At 35.0% G+C, this 26,298-nt stretch overlaps 2 protein-coding genes and 1 long non-coding RNA gene across 3 annotated transcripts in view; 1 reads left to right on the forward strand and 2 right to left on the reverse strand.

The window, feature by feature from the left end:
* The window catches only part of LOC132910485 (glutamate receptor ionotropic, kainate 2), a 204,770-nt gene that overhangs the window by 125,826 nt on the left and 52,646 nt on the right, over positions 1 to 26,298 (forward strand). The window contains exon 5 of the mRNA XM_060966221.1: positions 20,423 to 20,564. Within this exon, the coding sequence (XP_060822204.1) occupies positions 20,423 to 20,564 (142 nt within the window). The remainder of the gene's footprint in view (positions 1 to 20,422; positions 20,565 to 26,298) is intronic.
* The window catches only part of LOC132910483 (uncharacterized), a 177,541-nt gene that overhangs the window by 75,233 nt on the left and 76,010 nt on the right, over positions 1 to 26,298 (reverse strand). The window lies entirely within an intron of this gene.
* LOC132910487 (uncharacterized) lies at positions 14,107 to 15,719 on the reverse strand. The gene is made up of 2 exons (XR_009658784.1): positions 14,384 to 15,719; positions 14,107 to 14,303 (listed from the first exon to the last, which is right to left on the reverse strand). It is a non-coding gene; the product is annotated as an uncharacterized LOC132910487 (long non-coding RNA).

Consider the following 26,298-nt stretch of genomic DNA (forward strand, 5'->3'; position numbering starts at 1 on the left):
AACGTATCCGTAATTGTATCTCAGAAGAATTGTATCTAATTAAATCACGATTAAATCGTGAAGTTGTTGAATTCGTAGTAATGTTTTTGTTATTAATAATAGATTATTTCTTATAAATACATTGAACGCATTGAACCCTTTAATTTTAATTTTGATGATGCATATTTATAAAAAAAATTGAGATAGTATAAACTCGGTTTAACAATTGTATTAATTGATAATTAAACGATACGGTAAGAGATATTTGACAATCTTAAAATTCTTTATCCATCATAATTTTCATAACTATAATTAATGCTTTTCTGCTAAATTATTTCTGACAAAGTTGATAAAATTCTTTGAAACGGCAAGTCACGAGAAGCGACCCTTAGTAGCGATATAAATCACAGATGAGAAAGAACGAAGAATATCGAAATACAACGTGTACGATGAATAAACGTACGATACGAGAAACTTTGTCGGGATTGCGATTTTCTTTTTCCCTCCTAACTATTGTCGAAACTTGCAGAAAAATAACCAGTTACCGTGATCGAATAAAATGTGCACCGTTCCGAGCGACGAGCAAAGTAGACAACCAGAATAAATTGCTTCTTTCATACCAAAGCACGGTTTTCACTGAAATTTCGACTTTTCCTTCGTTTACCTGTTACGTGTGTCTCGTGGTACTGTCTCGTATCTAAAAATATGTCTAACGACGTAACCATAAGTGACAATATTAGAGCGATGCCTTAATTGGTAATACAAGCTGCAACGAGTCACTTCGTTGCTTTAGATGCCACGATATCCTTGAATAATATATATATATATTTTTTTCAGTGGGATAAAAAAATATATAGGTTTCATAACCTGAGATAATAGAACTGCGTCACTCAACAAAATTATACAGAAGATCTTTTACCTTATTTAAATTTATATAACTGTGGAAATTTAATTACATAAACAGCATTCTACTCAAGCTTCTCGAGACTAGCGAAAAAATGTGTTCGGAATCATTTTTACAATTACTGAGTTGTTACAATTTTCTTTTTCACCATTGAGATATGTTGGAACATTGTAATATATCATTGTATCGTTAAAACAATAATATATTATGTTCTAATATAACTTATAATATAATCAATATAATCTAATATCATTACACACTGATTATACATAAATAATCATTGAGGTTGGATTATGTTTCAGGCTATGTATCTCAATTCAACTTATTTTTTTCAAGAAATAAATTATATCGTGTACTACTTTGTTTTCGTTCAAAGATCCTCCATCACATCATCCAAAGAAAAAACATTCCACTCTCTGGTAAAAGATAAATGTGATTTTCACATCACGTTCAATATCACGTATAATCCTTTCCATATTACGTAACTTTTCTGGAAATACACTTCCTTTGGCACTACCCTGTTCTTTCCACATTCTATATTTCATATCTTCAAGTTATATAGAAAGTGTTATAAAAATCATGTGTCATAAAGTAGAATAGAAAGTTATCATACACATGCATATACATGAAGAAAGAAAAGGAAGAAGAATTTTAAGACTAGAGTTTGCAGGGTGTCAGGTGAAATGTGAATTTGATATGAATTAGATCTCGATATTACGCATGTGATTACAAATATTATACAGACTGCGTATGTTTATGCATTTGCGGAAAAAGATATGTAAAATATTTTAAATACTCGTCATAATATTTAAATGTTAAAACAAATTTCCATGTACCGTCAATATATGAGAAAATATATGGAATATAATATAATATATAATATATTTTTATACACATAATATATAATATATTTTTATACACATAATATATAACATATATAAATATATTATAATATTTGTATATCGATACAAATTGTAATATTGGCATATAGCAAATTGTTATTTAACCCATAAAATACCTATATTTTATACCTATATTAGGATATAATTCTTATTGGATACGCTTTATGCTCCGAAAACTCGAATTGTAACAGTCGAGAAAAGGTGATTAGGTAGCTAAGGTTAATAATAAATTATGCACGGTGACCAATTCATACACATAAATTTTGTCAGTCATACATGAGTCCGTGTTTCGAAGAGCTTATCTGCTAAAAAATAACTGCACGCGTTCACGCGATGTATTTATACGATGCACTTTGTCACCGACTCACCGACCCAGTAGTTATGCCATAGTTAAGCGGAGGCACGTGCACGCGCATAAAGACGACACTGGGACCAGGCCCTCTCGTTTGTCACGTTACCTGCCAGCGAAAGCATCTCTGACAAATATCAAATGCTGCGTTCTCTTTGTTCACTGGCGTCGTACGAATCGATTGCTGGGAAATTATTAAGACTTCACCTTGCAGATTTTACTCAGTCATCTGAAAATTTGAATTTTATAGTATAGGTTTATAAGAATATTATTAATATTTCGTGTGAATTTTTTACGTTTTTGGAATTTGATTTATTTGTTGTTTGCAACATGTGCAGATGTCAGAATTTTATTTCTATATATCTATACCTTTAATTATGTAAATTAATGCATAGAAGTAGCAAAAAAGGTGAGCTGCATACGGGAGGCCAACAGTATTTTGCAATTCAGTCACGAGATGTACCGCAATGTTTCCTTATATAATACTACTACACAATGGAACTGCATGATACATTACGATATGTATAACATTAAGCAGTAAAATTGCACCTTTTGTATTAAATTTTAGAATCAGTCCAATTGCTCACATCGCACCCCAAGTTGAAATCCTAGAATTAGCACACATTCCAATTAATCAAATTTTAAAGGATATTCCTAAAATAGATTATATAGATCCACTATACAATAATATAGAGCATGTATTAATAAATAATGGATACATACGGACTTATATTTTTATGTATTTGTGAAAAATTTGGAGACATAAGAATACATTATATACATATAACATGTAAAAGTATATAAAATATGCAAAGTACTCGAAACATTCGCAATCTAACCATTTTAAATATATGAAATTTCTATATAAAATCACCAATTGATCTACCGTAATAATCCTGATTATAATGATCAAAAGACCAGTAGCACAGTCAAAATAAACTCGGCATAACCGTATACAGCCACATTCACGTAACATCAAAACGTCGTCCAGTTGACCAAACGGAAGAATCAGGTTCCACTTTCCTTACTCCGTCAGACGAGTTATCCTGATTAGATTAAAACGGTGCAGGGCGCGCGTAGCGGTAGAAATTATTCACCTCGTTTTAGTCGACATTCCAGCGCAGCGGTGTGTAATCTGGTCGGCATAGGACAGGAAGAAAACGAAGGATCCGGCTAACGCGACTGCAAGTGCTCGCTGGTCCTGACAAACCGGGCATACCAAGAATCACGTTTCATCGTTGCTCCTGTTGGAAATATCCCGAGTACGTTCTTCTTAAGCTCTCTGCGCATCGCTCCTCGGAAACGTCGAGATAACGAGTGTCGAATAATAACATTACTTTCGCGCAAATGACTCGTGTCTCCTCTGGCTTTTCGAGCCTTACTCCTGGGTTCATATTTTTCTTGCACGATTACGAATGGTAATCCGCTTCCGCGAAGGAGGACCTACCAACGAGGATTGTAATTTCTAACTCGCCGCGGCTTTTAGGAAAACAGCTTCCACGCGCTCGTTGGATGGGCTTTAATTCGTGCCAACTCCTTTGAATGCCATTACCTGGATTTAACTTACAAATCGTCCTCCACCTTGCCGACTTTTCTCCTCGTCTCAAAGTTTTCGGTTCGTATTTTATATGCTCGTCGTGTTATTCGCTACTTCGATTTTTGAGGGATCGAGTTAGGGGAGAATTTGAGAGAGTTTGCTGTTCGAACTTGCGATTTGTATTTTTCGGATTTTGAATCTTTGTAGCAACGTTGGAACATTGTGGAAAAAAATATAATATATTTTTGGTGTTTTTGATTGCTTTTGTGGTTGCTTCGGATATATTGGTATATGTATTTTCAAGGAAACGTCTAACCAGAATATTACATTGATCGCAAACACTGAAGACGATTTCGAATTCTGCGTTAACGAGAAAATCAAAATTCCATGTAACGTGCTCCGAAGTCCGCCTATCTAATTACTTTACGAATTGCATTCGCAAACACACGGACTGGTCTATGCAACCGAAACTAGCTCGGCAACTTTGAGAACATTGATTGAAACGAATACCACTGAACTCGATAGTTTGAGAAAGGATTCGGGCAATTCGATCACCATTATTTGTATTGTTGGTGGTCTCAAAACGTGGTTTCTATCGCAAACCTATCTATTCGCAATAGCATGTTTCATGGTATGTACATTGTATATACGTACATGTAATTAAATTACAGACACATCTTACATATAATTTAATTAAATTTAATTACTTTAGAGTACGAACCTCGCTTTTTATTCAAAGTTAGATGTTGTTTATTTGAAAAAATTACTGGGTACCTCATCATTATATGTTACTTGACAATAACATTGTGACAATATTTATAACATTTAAGGTACTTTAAGACCAGTTTATAATTAACAAAAAAGCAGTAAATATACAGTTTTAATGAAAAATTTTTTACTACTTGAAATTCAAAAATCTCCCGTGTAAAGCAATCACATCAACGAATATCGTTATTTCCTGTACAATCATGCTACATCATTCCATTATTATACACTTTCAAACGATAAATTTCATCATTGCAATTTACTCACCCATATAACTGAATCAACATCCTACAACGCCTCTGAAAAAATTCGTGCTTAATATCTTATGCTTCATCTTTCGCTCAAAGGGAATAGAGTAACCACGCGACTGCTAAGAGAAGGAACGTTTCGTATTCACCAAAGTGAAAGACCTTGCGGCAGTTTCCGTCGGAACATTCAGGGTGCGGCAAGTTTTACCTACGTAGGCAGTGATCAAGCGGACAAGCACTTGTCTTGCTTTCGCTTAATACACGCTGGTTTCCGGCGCTTTCCCGGGCAACTTGGAATTCCTGCCGCGAATAAAAGCGTGCGATCTCGAGCGAATAAAATCCCTCGGGCGAACGTTTTCGCGGCAGGCAAAAGAGATATTTATCTTGGTTTTCGCGTGGCTCTCACCGTGAGAGTTATAGGGGACGCGAGAAAATTCGTTCTTCTCGCGTCTCAACGTATTCTAGCGGAAGAGGAACTTTGGGTGCCCGGAATACAGTTTCTTTTATTACTGGCCACGTACGTCGTGTTCCACCCTTTTCGACCCTTTCGTTTCTGCTCTACGGTTCTGGGTCTTAATTTCGAGCGTGGCATCAAGCTTTCCACGCGAAAACCGTTTCCTACAGAATTCTTCCACCTCGATTTATTATTACGGCGTACGACGATCCTGGCATCTCCTGCAGAGGATCATGCTTTCATACGTAACCTGTGAGCTCCGAATTTTGCGCGTGATCACGTAACCCTGTTCTCGCGGCATTCTTCTGTTTGGAGAGAACTTTTGTGGTCACGAGGTAAATTTTTGAATTAAGATGCAGTATTTTGCAGGACATATAGGTTGAACTGTATAAGTAATTACGTTAGATTTTTTTGTTTGTGGAGAAACTAAAGTCAATATCATTATAAAAAATGTAGATATGTAATTTTGATGTCACATAACCTTATTGAGAGTTCAAATGGCTGTAGTACACTTTCTATTAGCTATCCTTTTCAAATTAAAATATTCAAGACTAGTTTGATTTTTTACAAATGAATGTTCAACTTTTCTCATAGTACATTTCATTATGGATAAACTATAATAGATTAAATAATAGGTTCATTTATAACAAATTGTACGTAGTGTTGAAAGTCTCGACATAAAGAAGAGTCTTTGAACCATACTTCTTAATAAAAAGAAAATTTCAATCAAATCACATAATTCATTCTGTACGTCTTTTAATAATTGAAAATCGTTTTTAGTAATTAAAAAATTGATACGTATGCCGGCTTAAATGTATAATATAGTATATTGATAAAATATTGCGCTGGAAGGTAAGCAGCTCTTGGAGAATCCAGAGCTGTATACGATATGGCTTCGTAAGCGAAAAACTAGAACTCGAGCTCCAATCTTTCGACTCGATCGACCGATTCTCTACCAATTTGCGAAGTTCACGTCCACTTCTCAAAATTCTCAGACCTTAAAACCCTCCTAGCAGTAAGATATTCAAACTAACGTGCCAGGTGTTACATAAAACTGTCTGTCCGCCCAGTTCCATGGTTTCTCCAGCGAACAATCGCTGCAGGCTATCTCTCAATACACTCTCTCGAACAACTTTTACACGCTTGTTTCTCTTCATTCCAGATAAAAGAACATCTAAGAAAGAATAAACAATTCCTTGATGCTGAGAGAAATTCCTTAGAAAAGCACAAAACGTAACTGAAAAGCTTATAATTCTTAAGAATAGTTATTTATAAACATTCCCACTGATTATTATACTGCGTATGTTTATGCAAATTTAAATTTTTATGAATACGATTAAAGAAACAGAACTTAAATGGAGATCTGTTTCATTGTCTAAATATCATGACAGATACTTTACTTTAAATATGTTGTATACTTTTATATGTCAGATATATTGTGCTCACTTTTGTACCTTTAAATTTTGCAAAAGTGCATAAAAATCCACAGTTTACTGATCACAAACAAATCATGTTAAACTAAAAATTGCTGGTATATCGATGATATCACTACCGATCAGCGGAATAAATCAATTTTTCCACCTCTGTTACAAAATCAACAAAGCAGAATCATGAACGAGTAATTGGCAATAAAGTAGATGGTCGTGTCAATATATAAAATATTAAATGATATTAATATTTGTAAAAGTCTAGATTATGGAAAAATGAATAAATGAAACTACATTTAATGGTGAACAAACTATTATTAGGAAAGTCTCGTGCGATTCATGAAAAGGAAGACCTAACGTACGAGACGTCTTTGTAACTAACAGGACGATTCTCTCTTCTGACGCGATGGGTGATTAATGCGAAAACTAAAGGTTGCTTACTGTATCTGTATACCACTGTTTCCATGGTTTCCAGTCGTTCTACGTTGGGACGTTGTCCACGTTGGGAACGGACACGTCGATGAAAGGTGAAACAAGGCGAAACCAGCGAAACGAGGTAACAGACAATTAATGCCGGCTGGATAAACGTGTACGTTCATCCCGTGGAAACAACGGGGACAGTGTTTCCTTGTTCGTCAGGAATTCGACGACTGATTCGCACGCCGTCTGTCCACCGGTTTATTTCGCGCGTGATCTATCGATCCGATTAGTACCGTGCTATATTCGGAAGAATCGTTGTTCGTGACAAGTTTCATTTATGCAATTGAAATGCAAGAGATTTTGCAATTATCTCGCGTATATTTCATTTGAAAGGATTTTTGGAGAGAAAAATCCATTAATTTTTTTTAGAAACGAATTTACTCATCCTATTCTTGTTTTTGTAAAAAAGAGTCTAACCTCATAATTGTTTAATTAATTTAACCAGTATTTTTTATGGGTGTATTGATAATTAGCAAATTCTGACAGTACAATAGGCAAATTTTATTCATTATCAGATTCCCGAATACATTTGAAAAACCATGAAATAAAATTCAAAAAAAATCCTCCAACATGAATCGTATCTGGGTCGGAATAATTAATTGAAAGAGCGCGAAACGCGTCGCGACGAGGAAGTAATTTAACCATCTTGTCGATTGGAAGCGTCCCTCTATCCACTGATTTATTTCCGCCAACAATTTTCGAGCAGCGCCGCTTCCGGTCAACGAAAATCGATATCAAATCGTTTTGTGGGCATTTCCAACGACATTTTCAACTAACCAACGTTACTTAGCGATCTACAAACTCATCTAAATCAATTCACACCATACTTAAACTAAAGATCTGTATGATTTCTAATAAAAAAAATATCTCGAGCAAAAATTTATTAGTATCAAATGAAGCACTTTTCGATGTAAAAAAGCTTTCAATTCATCATGTCTGATATTATTATAATATGAACTCCTGAATAGCAATCTACCATATAAGTTCGTTACCGCCATATAACATTAACATTCTCAAAACAAACGAATCTGGTACATTATTACATAAAACATTACTGTTTCGAATTCTTTTCTTTGCTTGCATCGTTAAGAATATAAATTCACATAAACATCCACAGTCTTCTTATAACTTTCTAATGAATCATTTATGAGCCTATATTTATATGATATTTTTTTCTCATTTTCACTCATAAAATATTATAACATTTAAAACCAGCCACGACATAATTCCTTATGTAAGGATAAGAAAAATAAATTAAATTAAATTTTCCATAAATAATTCCTTATGTAAGGATAAGAAAAATAAATTAAATTAAATTTTGCCATTGTCGGCTTAGTTTTGAAGAAAATCAAGTTTGAAAAGTTATCAAATAGACTTGAACATGGCTAATTCCACGATAGACAAGACCAAATAATCGACAGAAGATCATTCTAAAAATAAACCGAAAATGTAGAATACAATTTTTTCGCAAGATGCTTTGTTTCCGAGGAAAATAAAGTTGAAAATTGATCATACGCATATACGAGGTCGATTCTTAACTTAAACATCTTCAAATTCTATTTTCTTAAAAATGAAACCTTAAATGGAAAAATTGTATTCGACATTTTCGACTTATTAGCAGAATAACCGCACGTAAAATAACTTGCTGTCGTATATCTAATCCTGTCCAGGATTGGATAATACTTGATAAACTTGATAACTCGAAAGAATTTTGTTATATATTTTTTTCTTATTTTTACACAAGAAACCGTGTCGTGCCCGCATTTACGTATTATTCGATCGGACACTGTATCTAATGTACGACGGTCATCTTTAGAGGATGTCAGAAAGCGGAAATTAAGTCTCCACCGACATGCACGTGAGAATCCGGCCGATGTTAGAGACGTTCTTCTTTGGTTGCCTAACCAGTCGATAATCTCACGTCGTACGGCTCATTTAGCTGGTACCGAGATTTGCATAAATTCAGTCGGGAGATAGAACAATATCTCGTTGCATGGAGAAGCGAATATCCGCGGGAAGATTGAAAAAGGAAGAAAGAGGAGAAGACCGTGTATCGTTAATGTTACGTGACGGTAATCCTTGGTAAACAAGTTAATTGAAAATAAACAGCTAGCGTGTATTTTTGATGATAAACAAACTTCATCTCGCCGCTGATGCGAACTACCACTTTCAGCAGCATTGAAAAATGCTCAGGAAATGCATTAGCAATTCCAGGTCACATGGAAGAAAGGAGAAAGCTAAAAGCTTTTTTTCTCGAACGATTTAAGGAATAGAAATAACATGTCGCGCGTACATTAGCTGTTTGTAGTTTGGAGATTATTATGGGACGTGTCTTTTAAGTACGGACGATATTATTGGAGCAAAGCTTCTCATTTATGATAATGTAATCCGATTTGTGCCTGGGTTATTGGAATTTCAGACACTTTCCACGGAGGTTCTAATTTATTCTGATGTTCATACTAATTCTATCCATTATAACGAACAAAAGTTCTCTCTCTCTCTCTCTGTCTCTCCCTCTGGGTTGTTCTTGCGGAATGACCAGATATTTTTGGCCAGTTGTCTGATCTTCGTATACGTTTCGTGGAAATTATATATGCGGATATGCAGCGAGAAGACATTAAACTGCATAATTTTAGAAAAATTTACGATCTGATAGTGCACATGAGCATTCAAAGTTTGACACTATTTTTCAACATTTGAATAAGGTCTTTAAGTCAAAAGTCTAAAATGATATTTATTAAACGTAAGACGCCCTGTGATAAGTACAAACAGGTAAAGAAATGTTACATATTTTTATGTGATGCATAAGAAATGCAGCGTCGTAAGTATAATACTTCCGTGATCCACTGTATTCGTCCTCGACTACTACATTATCCAATTTGGAAATGAAATTTGATCAAATAATAGGAACATAAAATTTAATGCCAAGCGTATAAATGTGAAACAAAACAAAAACAAGTAGTGCATGAAATTATAATAAATAAACGAAAAAAATTTCAAATTAACAATTGTTTAAATTAACTAACAACACTAATTTTCGCCAGGTTAATTGGAAAGAATGGAGAGAAAAAAGGTAAATCGTAGTACAAACAACTAATCTGAACTGTTCGAAGGAATAGTTAATCCATAAAATATTGAATAGGTCACGTTCTTTTGATATAAAGAGCAACTTCTTTGAAATGATTCCGCCGCATTCAACCAAGTAGACGGTCCTCGAGAAGAACTCTGTGAATCGGTTTCTAAATCGATTCGATCAGACTTCGTCCGCCGATTCGCCTTTTTTAAAGGAATCCTCCCACACTGTGGAAAAGTTTTCGCTAAATATCGAAGGACTTCCACTTCCTTCCTGCTGAGGGTCTTTACCCTTGATATAATTAAGCTCGATTACGTTACGCGCATCCTCCAAGTCCTCATAGTTAAGTCTGGGTCCTCGTGCCTGTCTCAAGAGGGCGTCGGAACGCTTCAACTAGCCACCAGATCGATGCCAAACCGCGAAACTGTTAGACATCCGATCATTCGAAATTAAACAATTTGAGTGGAAAAACCGACTCTGTGTCGCATTTTATTTACTCGCTACTCATTTCGTATACAATCTGAAGTGTTCTTCGACATTGAACGTTTCGACGCGACGTGTCAACGACGTAATATACCGCGTCAGGAAATAGTGCCATTTTTACCTATTGAATTTCAGGCTACTCGAAGCATTTAATATTTTTCAAGTTTTCAGCAGAATTCAAAGGAGTAAAGAAATTCTTTATATAACTTAAATTCAGCCAATTACACAATAAAACGTTTTATTTCTATCCTTTTTTCTGTAATATAAGGTTTAAAAATCCATTTCTTGTACTTTGAAGTATCATAAACATAGAACGGCTTTCAAAATTCTATTTGTTATTTAATTAATCTAATTTATCTGTTTGATATAAAAATGTTCTCTATTTATGTGAACACCGTCATATTTTATGCCTTTGTTAGTTTGTTAAATTTTATCTTCAAATTAAATAATGTAGTCGAGAATGTGTACAGAATAATTTGACTTTGTAAGCAAATCAGATAGATTGTCTGGCCATAGAAGGAAGAAGATTTCCTTCAATGATACAGTGTAGAAATAAATTAAATAAATTTAATAATTTCAGTATACACTTTTTATATATGAGTTTTTACTTATTTAAGATAAACTGCGTGTGAAAACTACTATACGTGTATCTCATTCACACATGACATATTATTATAGTTGCAAAAGTAAAGCTTTTATCCGAAGTCCAAATTCAATCGTTATCAGTTATCGTATTCACCTCGTGACATTTTGCCTAAAACGTTTCATAAAAAAAATAAATTTGTTGATAGTTTCATTGTCAAGTTAATCGTTTGTCCCATCTGATGGCTTCTATTAAAAAATCTAAACATTCAATATTTCTACACAGAAAAATATAAAATTGTTTTTTATTTATCAAAATTTGTTCTACGTCGATGGAGATTTTTGCAAATATTAACTCATAATATTCGATCAATTCCATTTTTTATAAAGCAGTAGAATTTTTACTCATAATCCGTATAATAGTAGACTTATCGTGCATAATGTATTTTACCTAATACTAATATATATATTATATATACTAATATTGTATCACAGAAAATTCTATTTTAGGCGATTTGCCTGGATAAAGAAAAACAAATAAAATTTACTTTATCGTAGCCCTTATCTTGTATATTACACATTCCAAAATTCTCGAGTAGTTCTACCTACTTCTGAACAGTGTGCATTAGTGGACATTCGCTTAGAGCACGGGAATTTACGGTGGTATATGTACTTATGGCCGAGTTCCAGAGTCGTTGAGACCGCATTTAAAAAAGGATGGTAGGAAGAGAGAAAAAGTTTAAATGTGGCCGCGACGAATCGTATATCACGTTTGGTCGACAATCGAATGCGATTAAATGTTACCCCCACTCTGGCGTCTTCCATTACGTAAAATTGCGCTATCCATTTTCCTAAAGAAACGCCAGGTTTTCTTAAAGTTTTTCTTTCTATCAACGAATATCGATTGTAAAAGCTGGCGGAAAGGTAGGGCTGACGCAGGAAGATTCTCCTCAAAGACGCGTTTCCTCGACAAGAAAAGAAGTGGAGGAAGTCCGTCCTACGATTCTCTCGAACGATTGTTTTCGGATCATTGTCCAGGTTTGTCTTTTTCCAAGAAAGCGAAAGAATATTATATTTCAATAAACTACTATACACGTAATGTATTTACACTTACAATTATTTCTTGTCATTTCCCTTCTACAAAAGATTCTTATTCCTGAATTATTATCAGAATAAAATATTCCTTCAATTTATGAAAAAAATAGGTAGAAACTTTTTGGGTGGATTTGGTTGCCAAGAATGCTGCTGATCTTGCCGAACTTGCAAACCGAGAAAGGTGAGTCAGCTCATCGCTCTGGTTACCAATCCTTGGACATAATAATCTTTCTTCTTTAAAGATTCCTTATCTTGTTACATCTCGTTTTATTTGTCATAAAAGAAATCTGGCAAGAACTAGCACTGATCTAAGGGAAACTGATTTATTTTTCGAAACCTTCATTTCCTTCATATCAAAGATAATATGGTTAATACATTAAGGAGTTAATTAAATTACGAAGTCGCAATTACCAACCAATTTTATATAACATCGATTCCACAATGTATTGCAATAAATTTTCATTATATAAAATATGGACAAATTTGACTAGTGTTGTTTTTGTTACGAGCCACTCAATTTCTAGGACAACGGCGCATGAAATTTAACCTCCTCCCCCGTAGCGATGGAAGTTTAGCAGAACTGTAAAATGAATTTGGAATTGTCGGGCGAGTTGCGTGGCCTAATTTCGCCACGGTTCAGACCAGTGTCCATTAGTCCGTTTGATACGGACTATATTAACCCACCGTCGTTTCGTGTGTCGACGTGCGGTTGAAATGTAGCGGCTTGTGAATAATTCACCGCATGTAAATAACGTTAGAACAATTAAAGTTGCGAACCGCGGGCGTGATGGTATGGCAAATTGCAAGCAAAGCGATTGTTATTGAGACGCACAGATTCTCGAGAGCAAACCACTCGATGCTTAGATTTACAACGCGAGACATTGCTATTAAGAGCTTGAAAGGATTGCAATGAATTCACGTCAGTTGTACATAGAATGGCTCCTGAAACGAGTTCCAATGAGTTGATGTATGTTCGGAATATGCTGATGCAAATTTTGTGCAAATTCTGTACGTCGAAAGAAGTTCAGCGTCAGAATTAGTCGATGCGAGTTGTAACTCGTACTGTAGTAGATTAATTTGAATTCGCGCGAGATGTAACGTGTTTAAAGCTACTGGAAGTTGATTTACATACGTTTAATCAATTTTTAAAGGTAGTAGGCTTCCAGTTTTGTATACGATAAAATATGGGGTTTACAAGAAACTTCAATTGTAATTAGAAGCTATAATTCATTATAAATGACGTTTATTATTACATAGATTACTTTACGATATAATCTTGTAGTCGTCTTTCTAGAAGTTTTTTTTAAATATTCTTATTTGTCATTCTTATTTTTTACTATTTTCCTTATTACAGATAATTGAAGACTGTTCATCTGACACATATAGTACATACAAATATTTTTTACTATCAGATTATCATAAATACATACATATATAAAATACTACGAAAGGAATACTCATAAGTACCACCAGAGTTTTAATTGTAAGTATACAGAATTATTACAAGCATGAAGAGTTAAATCTTCTCGCTCAAATGTTTGGAACCATCATCCATATATGTTATAATATAGCATCCTTACCGTAAATTTAAAGCAGCTGTAACCAAGTTATTCTCTCGTTGAAATATGGTATCTACTGCACTCATAAAGTACACCTACAGTCGTAAATGCTTTTTGTTCGCAAACGTGTATCTTTGCACTGCTCCTAGTAGTGTTTCCTTGTCACTGCTCGAAGAGCAAAATTTTAATTAATAAAATTGTAAAACTGTATTGCTGAAATCTAAACAACAATTTAAATTACACTAATAAAGGTAGTAAAGAAGCTGCAATTGTCTCATGGAAAACGTTTTATTAAACATTGTATTAGAATTTTTTTATGACTCCCGCTTATACGCTCCACTGTCTGTAGTAGACGCTTAGCACTTGTTTTACACAATTTTTAAATTTTTGTTTGTAATGTGATTCTGCTGCCAAGAAGACGACGAACTTCATCCTTCTTTCCCCAGTCGATAGAAACTCCTACGCACTGTGTGAAAGGAAATCATACTTAACTTACGTCACTACATTCCCCTATCTAATCATCAATCTTAACTCATAACCACGTACTTCATTAGTCACACCGTAACGGGCGCGTTGATTACCGTTGTAACCATTATTCCTTCATCTATCTCTTATCTGATCCTTTCCACGACCGACTGGAGAGTTCAGCAAGAGATGCAGGCGTCGAACTTTCTTTCTTTCTTTTAAGATTAAAAAATTCTGTAAGACTGGGCTTGTCACCAACGATTTCTTAGCAGTATCTTTCGGTCGCAGCCTATCCTCCCGAGAGAACGACTATCTCGAAAGATATCTGGAAAGTCATCTACAACGCTGACGAGCCGAGCGAAGTAGTAAGAGAACGAACGGAAAAAAGGGAGAAGAGAAGAGAAGTAGAAAGCGACAGAACGATGGAAGCAGAAGAGAAAGAAATATAAGAGACGTTGGTCGGCTTACGCTCGGTACCAGAACCGCTCGAACCTTTCCAGAATAAAGCCTCGATGATAGCATTAAGTTAAAGGGAAGAACGACAGAGGCGAGGAGATCCGGATCGAAAGGAGAACTGACGACAGGAGGAACGACGATGAAGATAGAAAAAGGAGAAACCAGTGCGCGAACAGGTGCGCTAGGAAACCTGGTTCGTTCCTCTGTAAACTCATATCGATTCCTTATCATTCTCAATGCAAACTTTATACCTTCTTGTTCCTGGGTATTGCGCGGAATAAGCTCGGCTGTCGGCGCTCTCGATCTTGGATTACCTACCCTGCGTCTTCGATGACTACGTAAAAGTTCTCAGCAGCGTGGAAACGATCGATCGGCTTCGAGGATCGCGAGGCTGGCTCCTGGCTGCTTTACGACGCGTTGTAAAGCGAAACGAACCGTTGTGTACTGTTTAGCCGAGCTTCGGATATTTGGCACCATCAACGAGGTAATCCCGTCGCGCGTAAAAATCGTCTATGCGCATTTCCTTGGCGCCACGGTGACTCTACGAAGATATCCACTGCCCAGGAAGCGCGAAACTGCTTTTGAAATAAAAGCACGAAGCACATAGTCGAAACGCGCGTACTTATGGGCGATATTTAAACGAACACCGTGTCATAAGGTGGACGTGCGTTTTTAAAGTTACACTGCTACATCGTGGTGCTTCGACTGACTAAATTGATACGCTGGTTCACGATGCACGATTCAAGAATTGCTTCAACCAAGCTTTACAGCGTCTAGTTGCTCCTCCAGAACGGTGAAATAAGATAAGATTTACGCGATAGTGGACAATGGCAAACGATGCTCCCGACACAAGGAATATTCGTAATTGTTGAATGATTGCTCGTAGGTTAGACCCTCGAGTTGTGAAAATTTCCCATTGTCGCCTTAGAATATGATTATAGGTATGATTAAATATGATTATAGGTATGATTAAATATGATTAAAGATATTAATCTTGTTTCTACACATTATTTCTTATATTATATAGCACCATCACTAGAGTGTTTCACGTGTCTTCTATTGATAATATTATTATTACTTACAATATCTACTATATGTTAAAAATAATTTGGTTATAAAACCTAGATATTACATAAATAATTATAATAATAACAATTATTATTAATATATATTATTAATAATTGTATTACATAAGGTGGCTCAAGAAAATGTTGAGGAATGGAAAGTATTTTCTAGCTTGAAAATAAAGTACTAATTATTTTTAGCTACTGTGAAAAGTTTTAAAAATGGACTTATTTATAATTTGATTAATCTTCTGATAGGGTGTTAGGGTTTAGAGATAGAATCTTGACGTGTAAAGGGTTGAAAATGTTACTCAGGGTTTCCTTCTGTTTGGGGTTGGTTATAGTGAATCATAAAGGGTTTATCCAGTCAGAAAAGGAATTTGGGGTGTGTTCGTTGGGAGGATTTAGCAGATTCAAAATCGTGATTTGGTGAATAACTGAAATGTCATAAGGAAGGGTTGGCGAAGTATAAATTTAGAACGTAAAATATATGAGAAGTTTGGTACTAATGTAAATCGTGGTTAAACTCGTTAAAAGCTCTTGACTTACAATATCAAGAAATAATTCATAACATAGGAATTATCTGGCAGCATATTAAACTTGGATTTTTGGAAATCCACTTTAGAATCGTACAGGTTTATGGAATTACAGGAATATTTATTTTGGATTCATGATAAAATAGGGTACGCAGATACATCGAGCAAATTATTTATTCAGATAATAATTATTCAACTTGGTGGAATATTAATCAGAACCGTGCATGCGTATTCAATACCGTGCTTCTATTGATACAAGTATTCATATTGGGATTTTAATGTAAAATAAACAATTCCCACATGTAGTTGTACCAAATTTGTCAAACGTTATAACAAAATACATTATGTATTTCGCATCATGCCACAGCTACGTTTGAATTCTCTTTAGTAATGTTATTACAGTATTTGCTTGAAAATTCCTCTTCCCCTTAACTCTTTTATGTTTTTTGAAGCCTTCAGGTATCTCAGGACAATCGAATTCACGCGAATAATAGTAAAGAATTTTAACAAAGCTTTTGAAACTTTTGTGTCTGCTCCGAGAACTAGGATTAATATATAAACTAGTATTGTATCTGCAACGCAAAAAATATTCTAAAGAATACATTTGTACGGAACATGTTTTACGTAATATTTATTCTGGAGTAATGCTTGAATAAAAAGTTTTCCATGAAAATGTTAATCGACAAGTATTGTTTATTCATAACTTTATGGAATTATTTGCAAAATATATAACTTTTTGTAAACTTGCTATCATCTAACAATGATAGCATTGTTCTGAATATAATAAATAAAATAGAAATAATGTACGAAGTTCCTAATTTAACAATCCAATTACACTAATAAGCAATTCGCTTGAATTGCTACGACGAAACTTAAAACGTGAATATTTTGAAACATAAATATAAAGCAAATGAATCATTAACGTGTCCATATTAGAACTACCATGCAAAAGAAAAATAGATTACAAAATACATTTACTAAAAAATTCCTTACCTATTTCAGTAAAGACTATATACATACAAAAACCAGATAATATATCACGTAGAGTCATTTGCATTGCTAAATCTACAATCTGCGAATACACGAACGGTAAATAACTTCCAACAAGTTTCCTTGCCCATATATTCAGTAAAAATAATTAAGAACGATGTAATACAAATTCAGGCTGCTTTTAAATCAGCCAGCATAATGTCGCCAGCTTTTACCGCAGTTCCTCGAGTCTTACGAGATTACGCGAGGGGCGAACACCAATGAACAAAGAAGCCTCTCCAGTCTGATTTATCATTCCTATTCAAACTTCTTAATGGCCGTATTAATAGGTCGCGAATCGCACAATGGAGCAGTTTGGCCGGTAAAACTGGAGGGTCGTTACATTTCAACTCGTTAGATCTTGCTTACTTACCACTCTACATTGCCTCGCGATACACCCTCATAAATTCAACCAATCATGAAGTATTCTTCATCGTACGGTTTCCACATCATAAATGCCACGCTTTTATACTCACCTGCGCCCAACTTTTGCCGTTTACGTTGTTCGGTTTCTAACACAATGTTTCTGCACATTGTTTCTAGTTTTTGTCTAGTAGTCTATGGAAGACTCGACGAAAGCTAACTGGCTCGAACGTTTTATTCGTTATAATCATTATACACGCGTATAATAAAATATTGTGGTAAGATTAAATTAGTTTTCGAACGCACATAAGTGATACTTTTGTTAAACCATAAAATTAGTTTGTTACTTGACAAGTTTCTTATCTTCAAATTCCTTAATTCTATAAATATAGGATAGATTGATAAGTGTTTTATAAAGATAGAAATACTTGCGATGTTAATACAACCAGTGCAGTGGTATCTAAACAACAAATGTACGCGGCAGTACGTGTAATAAATATCAAGGTATATGATGATGATTCCATGAAAAGATAGTAAGTGGTCTAATTCATAATTTATACTCTTTGGCAACATTCGCATACTGTTACTACTAATTGACCAACGTGCCTAGATAACTTACGGAATCTACTGTATGTGATTCTAAGAAGGTGGCAAACTTTTCCTTTTTGAAGTCAAAGGGTTCTTTTATACTTGGCTACGTCCAACTCTTTCTTTTTCCTTCGTTTTGCCTGTAACGAGATGTTTTCTGCATACTGTCTTCAGTTTTCATATTTGTACGGAAGATTTGACGAAAGCTACCTGGCTCGATTGTCGGCCATCGTAAGAATAGCTGCGTTGGAGCACCGGAACGACGCACACGAAAGAGACTTTCCGCTGAATTATGTAAAGGCCCATGAAAAATTCGCGCAATGAGCAGCAGTCCAAGTTGCGCCGGGCGCATAAGGAGATTCGCATTATCGTGCATGTTGAATGAGTGGAGGCGAGCGGAAGGCCGGGAAGAGGATACTCGTGTTATGAAATTTTGATCAAAAGTACATGGAACGTAGCTCCGGAATCGGAAGTTATTTCGTCCTCGTGGGAACGGGTGGACCGCCAACAGAATGCGTGCGAACTGCATTGTAGGAATGGTTATTTTCACGATTCGCAATCAAGTATCTAATCCGATGTTCCTCTTTGTCCTTCATTTTATACTTTCCTTCTTCCTTGCCTTCTCATTTTTTATCCGATAAGCAATTTACAAAGTTTTGTGAAGTACAAGATGTCCGGTTCGGGAGTACACGCGCTGTTGCTTCTTGAAAATTATTTATTATAATCTGTGGAGAATGCGAAACATGAAAGTTTGTTTATTTTGTGATGGAAAATTAATGAAATATCTCTGAAGTTTCTTTTCCAGTGTTATTCATTATGATATTAATATAATTTTACTAGATGGAACTATATATGTTTTTTACTATCATTTCGTTACATGTATCAAGATAAATTCAACCATGTGTATTAACGATATAAATTACTGTTCCATATGATAATGGCTGTTAAAGCTAGCTCCAATAATTCGCACAGAATGCATCATTTAACATACATGTAGTTGTAAAACAATTAATAGATCAATAACATGTAATTTCTCCGATAATATTACCTTTTTTATATATATTTTATATCTTGGTGATGAAAATATGGCTTATGAAATCTGACGACAGAACTTTCCAGTCAACTTAATGGTACTGAAATTCTAATGACAGGAAATCTAATTGTAAGTGAATTTGTATGAAGAGTAGCAATATGAAAATAACATTAATTATTACAAAATTGAATTTTATGATTTTTTCATTCGAAAGACATGGTTTTTCATTCATAACAATTCATTTTTTCATTCTCATAATACATATTCGCTGTTTTATTTGACTCGATTGGTCATAGAAAATATGATGTTCCTTAAAACTTTCTTGAGGATCAAGGATCAGACAAAAAAAAAGAAACTTTATGGTGATTTATGCAAAGATGAAACGTTTCTCTGCCTGTAATGTACAAGATTTATTTTGCAGGGACGAGAACACAATAGAATATTCTATCAACTACAGTCGCTTCCGCAGAATTACCGTACTAGCATCGCTTTCTCGAAAACATCATGTTCGAAAATTACATGAAACGACCGTAATATTTCCAAGTTCGTAAAAAAGGAGATGGCGTGAAAGCACCAGGGACTGCTTTCGCGAAGATCTCGTGCGACGCTTAAAACCGAGGAAGTCGCGTACCTAAAAATTTCACTATAAGTCCGATATACCTAAAGGATTTCAGTGACTTTAATCCGTGCTACATACAGTGTCAATTTTTCGCATACGAATTATATGAATATACGAAACACGTTTAGTTTTATTGAAAATTCAAAATATGAACATCTTCTTGCGATACAATCAAAATTCAACACATGTTGCAACGAAAAAATCCGATATGAGAATCTGATGTCGAATATTAACAGTATGAAGAATATATCCAGTAACACGCTAATATTATTTTCAGAAGTACTGATATACGTTACATTCCACCATACAATTTTAGTATTAATAGCAAAATTAGCGAAAAAATATCCGCCCACGAAGCACGGGAGACGTATTATGGTTCCGCCTTCGTCACCTTCACACATATACTAACCTACATTTTACCTTCTGTTTCAGGCCGTTGCTAAAACAGATAAAAAACTCGGCCGAGTCGCACATTGTACTGGATTGCTCTACCGAGAGGATTTACGACGTGTTGAAGCAGGCTCAGCAAATAGGAATGATGAGCGACTATCACAGTTACCTCATCACCTCTCTGGTGAGTCTTTTAATTAAATGAGAATGCAATTAATGCTGGACACGACTCCAGTTACGTTCAACTTTCCCACCCTCTCCATACCGAAATCAGCCACTCCTTTCCACGACAGAACCTATCTCTGAAATTGGAACTGTCATGTCAGACACGCGAGTTATGCGTATAAACTAATTTTCACGAGCTCGCCTCGTTTATCGTCTCTCAAATTTTCTCTCTGCTTTTCGATGGGCTCAGAGGTGCGCTCGTGATCAGAATCGATAAGCGTCCGGGCCAAAAGGGTGGGAAATTATCGATAAGTGAGCGAGAAGGAATCGATAACAGGGTGTACCAAGGCTGCACCAAGGCTGCAGAAGCGTAGATTGTCTTCCATCGATGTTTGAATCAACGAGGGAACGTTCTAGATTACACTGTCCCGGGTATAATGGAACTTTCAACGACATGCGCATTCGACGACGCCGAGTGACGCACAGTGGTTTTAAAATCGTAAAATCACGAATAAAATTTATAGCATTGCTATTCAATCCTTATGAGTGGACTACGAATGTTTGCATAATTTATGCATCGTATTATCGGGCATCTTTATTATAATACTCTATTTTTCTTCCTTCCTTATATTTTATGAATATAAATGCTTTTTATATTACACAGAATAATTAATTGAGCCAATACATCGAATCGAGTATATCGATCGTTGAAAGTGTGAAGCGCTACTGTAACGCGCGATAAAGTTGTTCTTTTCATCAAGTTTGTTCTTTTCATAAACGAAGAAAATAAAAAAGCGTGGGTATTATGAAACGAAGGAACTGCCACTGCTTGCTTTTATCGAGCATGTTTTATCCGTGAATCTGCTTTTTTCTCCCTTTTTAGCAAAGGTCTATAACGATCCGCGTCAAGATACAATATACTAGAATCTTTTATGTTTAAGAAAGACGAACGGTATCTCGTTTTTTTGTTTCTAGAATGGACACAGAGAAGATGCAACTTTTTCTTTATTTTTTTTTACACGGTCGAATCTGTAAGAAGAGCAAGAGGTCGTCTATATGATGGATACTTAGCACGTAGCATTTTCATAGAAATAATTACCATTACCGTAACGCTACTGATGTCTCGTTTCCTGTCGGTGATAATCCTCAAAAGATGTTGCTCTCTCTCTTTAATTTTGCTGAAAACCAATTATCAGGAGGGATCGTTAGAGTAATCACAGACTTCAGCCTTCCACTTAACGGTACTTCCTTTCATTTCTTCACTCATTGACTGACTGTTAACTGACAAAAAGTCTCGATACCTCTACCTTTTCCATTCCTCTCTATATGGATCTCACAAACAACACGAATAAAATTAATGACGTTGAATTTACAAACTCGACGTTCTCCAAAATAAAGCTTCGAATGTAGTCAATTTATAGTTCTCGATTTCCTTTTTATTTTGTGGCATAGAATCATCCTGACTTTTATTGTACCATGAATTTACCACCACAATATATAAATTCAAGATTTTAAGGTATACCAAAGAATACTTGACTCGTATATACGTGTGACTGTGTGTTTACACGGAACACAGGTCCCTCGTTCGATTTCCTCGATCACGTTCCTGCATTAATGCACGTAAGAGACCGATCCTCTTTGTAGTTGTTCGCGCAAAGAGAATATCCCGAAGGTTCGAGTAGTCTGCACGGATTTCTGTGATTCGGATTGTACGGGACGGAAGGAAAAGGACGAAATCGCCGTACGTGTTGTCCCAGAATAGCTGGAGGCGCGATTTGTGCAATATCACCGATCGTCTCTCAATATTCTTTCTTTCTCAACTTTTCTCTCAATGGCATGTAACAGAGGACCAGGGGCAGGGGAATAAAATTCTCCGGAGATGGATGCATAGAATCGACATATCGTGTCGCGAGATCCCTATTTTTCCCTAGTTTGCGCCAAGAAAGTACTGTGCATCGCAAGAAATTTCGTCTTTTCTTACTGATGAAAGTTTCAGATGAGAAACATCCTGTTCTTTGTTTGATTTTTTCTAATATACAATAACGCGAAACTAGGTTTATAAAAGTATTATGGAGCCTGTGTATTCATAAAAGTCTGTTACGGTAGTGTTCGAATAATCTTCCTGGATAATTTAAAGTCTTTTTTCGTGGAAAGGATAGTATTGTTCTTATTTACCTTTAAATATTTCTTAAATATTCTTATTTAACGTGGAGAACAGTGTCAAGGGAAGCTTAAATTTTCAAGTATTTTCGCATGTTTTGGATGATTTATCTCGTAAGACAGAGCAGAATAGAATAATCGAGGCGCAGTCAAAGTGCAAGTGAATTCACGACGCGTAACAATATTTTTCATACGAAATAACGTGTATAACTCAATCAAGTCGAATACATCTGCTTTCTGGTTTCTCTAATAAGATAGCGCATTAAGAGCGGCATGACAAATTGAAGATTGCACATGGACGTCCGACAGATCTCTTCGACAAAGGTGAAAAAAACACTAGTCGAGATTGCTGAATTACTTTATCTTCTGTAATTACCGATGAAAAACGTTCAGCATAGTCTTTAGACCGAGGAAGAACTGTGCAAAAGTGTGTTCAACAAGTTATCGCAACACATAACGAAAGTCATCAATCCTTCCGATACGATATCATCATACGTAATCTTACGCCACATATACCAACCCAAGACATACTTAATAGTTTCTCTTCTTTTATTCCTGTAATGCTGACATCATTCACTGCGCGTTATCATCGCCAATAAACGATTTATCCTGCTTACTTGATTGTATCCTATCATTCCTTAATCATCAAGTATCGAGTTGACTGATATTGAACAGTATTGAATCACCAGAAAATTATTCGATCGAGTGATACATTTGAATTTTATTATCCAAACAACGCACATTCTCATTTATTCTTGAGTAAAATTATGTAAAGAAAATATTTGAGACACAAATATTTAAATAATACATTATTTTATATAGCTAAATTTTATTTTGAAATGATTACGCGTTAAGTTTATTTGAACGAGCAAATGATCTCCCTACAAATTATCTCATTAGTTAAAAATGAAATAAAATTATTTCGTTGTTTACGTATGAAACTAAGTAATCTTATTTAGCTTATATTTTGTAGTGAAATAAATCTTTATGAAAATAATATTTCAAACAGTTTCTGATTTCATTAAATTAATTTCATTAATTGCATCAGAAATACGAATTTTATCATTACATCTCAGAGATACATGTTCAAATACATATTATTGAAAGACAGTTGAAATTAAAACAATTTCGAAAGCAAATTTCACGATTATTCGAAATTGTCTATTACTACTATAAATTTTTCACTTAATATATTCTAAATCTTTTCAATAAATTTTAATTCATCATTTTCTTTACAGGTATCTTTTTACAAACTCCTGTTGTACTTTCTCAAGATAAATGGCCATTAATCATCTACAACGATTATCACATTTTATACGATATTATAGCGTATCCAGATATTTACGAACGAGGGTGTGCATCCTTTCGCTCCTTTTCACCCATGACATACGTACAGGAATGAAGGCAAGATAGTCTCGGTTAGTTTCAGCAACTATTTTCTTTCCCGCCGCGTCCTAGGAATATTTAGTCGAGCGCGAAATAACAGGTTGCACGGCGAAAAACATCGGCGCAGATTGTTCGCTGGGCCTTATAATTATAAATTACTCGTAATACAGGGGCAATTTGTAGCTCTCCTCGTCTACGGTTCGCCTCGCAATTATTCGGTGGATGCGTCTAGAAAATGATTCACGGCGCGATCAGAAATGAGGGATAAAAGAGTCCGGTGTTCTGTGTATGCTGCATCCAGAAATTATTCCATGGATATCTGTTCGGAGTTCGCCGCGGTCGTTCTCTCGAATTGCTCGTTGTAATTGGAAAATTCGTTAGCTCGAGGCCGTATTCTTCTTCGTAGCGTGCATTTATCAGGTCAGCTCATAAATAACGTTGTTTCTTGCGTTACGGTAAAATGAAGACGGATATCTTGTTTATGCGGCGTGCATATAAAATGCTTTTCGATGCATCTTGGAAGGCACGATCTGTTTCGAGTGGATGCTGCTTGGGGAAAAAATAATCGCAGAAATGAGACCGTTGTGAATAGGATTCGAGGATTAATACGGTCTGTTAGGTGATGAACAACGTGCTTCAAATTTTCCTGAGGCAGACAGAACTGTAAGGGTTGCAACAGTGGTCGATACTATCATTATGATTGTTAATTGGTTTAGCTTTGAGATACATATACCTCTGTTTAGAAATAATAGAACACTCACTAAAATAAATCTTTGAGAGAAAGAAAGAAATCATTTGAGATTTATTAAACTCCTTAGGATTAGTATTTCAATTGAAATCGTGGGGTAGATAAAACTTATGTGTACAATAAATATATATGATCAATTATGTTATAAATAACAGAAACAAGTTGGTTCCCTTCAAACACTGATGAATTTGTACGCTCACGTAACATCAGTAGATTGTCTACTGTATTTATTATCCTTTGATTTTATACATTCCTTGACTGATTGCAAGAGTCACGTTTAACTTTCAGCAGACGCCCTGAATTTACTATATAATTCACTTAAAATTTTCTCGATGAAATTTAAATTAAAGTATCGTGGACGTCAATTGTAATCCTTAATGGATTATTTTCCCACAATAGTTGCAAATAACTTTTACAAATTTCTGTTGCGTATTCGGAATCGTTATTTTGCCTAAATACATGCTTCTACCCGAATAATCGCCTTTGTAATAAATTGGGCCAATTATTACGTTTTATATGGGACCAGCAGGTGTCCCAACACTTATGGACGATGTATATCCATAGTAATGTGTCCGAACATATTATTATATTTATTATTATACATTAATATATATAATATAATATTATATATAAATATTTGGTCATATATTTGGCAAGAAATACTTTGCACAGATTCAACAAATCTTATAGAAATTGAAAAGTTCAAAGCGTATCTTACCATGCTTTGAAAAATTGTGCATTTAAAGTTGAGTATTATAACAAATTTTTCCTTTTTAAAAAAATTTATTAATGCTTAACAGAGACAACAAATTTATTTATTTTTGAGGATATATAGTCTCTTTATATTACATTTGTTTCCCAATTTTGCTGTTATTTTATTTCTCGTTGCAATATCTAATAAAAAATGTACTAATATTAATAAACGTTGTATTATAAATAAAAAACAATTACGCTGCATAACTGATACACCACACGTAGCTTGAGAAATTATTTATAATTTGTCTTGATGTTTTAAACGCGTTCGAAAATATCGCGTTCGCTTACCTTTATCCAATTCCCGTGAAAAACGTTCAGCCAAGGCAGAAGAGATTTCCTGCGCTTTCGCCGTAGTTGACGATGAGAAGAGAAAGAGAGAGTGAGAGAGAGAAAGAGAGAGAGAGAGAACCATTCCAAAGTAATTAGCAATTTATCGTTGTCCACGGTTAGTCGAGCTTCTTCGAAGCATCGCTGACCTGGTTGAGTAATCGTGATGTACGTATATAAGTCGAGTCGCCTTATTATGTTCTTGGGATCTAAAAGTTATGTTTACTCAGGCTTGCCGTCGATTTTTAATTGTAATTAAAATCACGCGAATATCTTAGTCGTATAATTCCTCTTGTTGCGTTACTTTCAATTTTAAGTATCAGTAATTACAGATGATATTAACTCTAGACACAAGCACAGCTGACTTTTTTGTACC

The sequence above is a fragment of the Bombus pascuorum genome, chromosome 9 (assembly GCF_905332965.1).
Source record: "Bombus pascuorum chromosome 9, iyBomPasc1.1, whole genome shotgun sequence".
Taxonomy (NCBI): Eukaryota; Metazoa; Arthropoda; class Insecta; order Hymenoptera; family Apidae; genus Bombus; species Bombus pascuorum.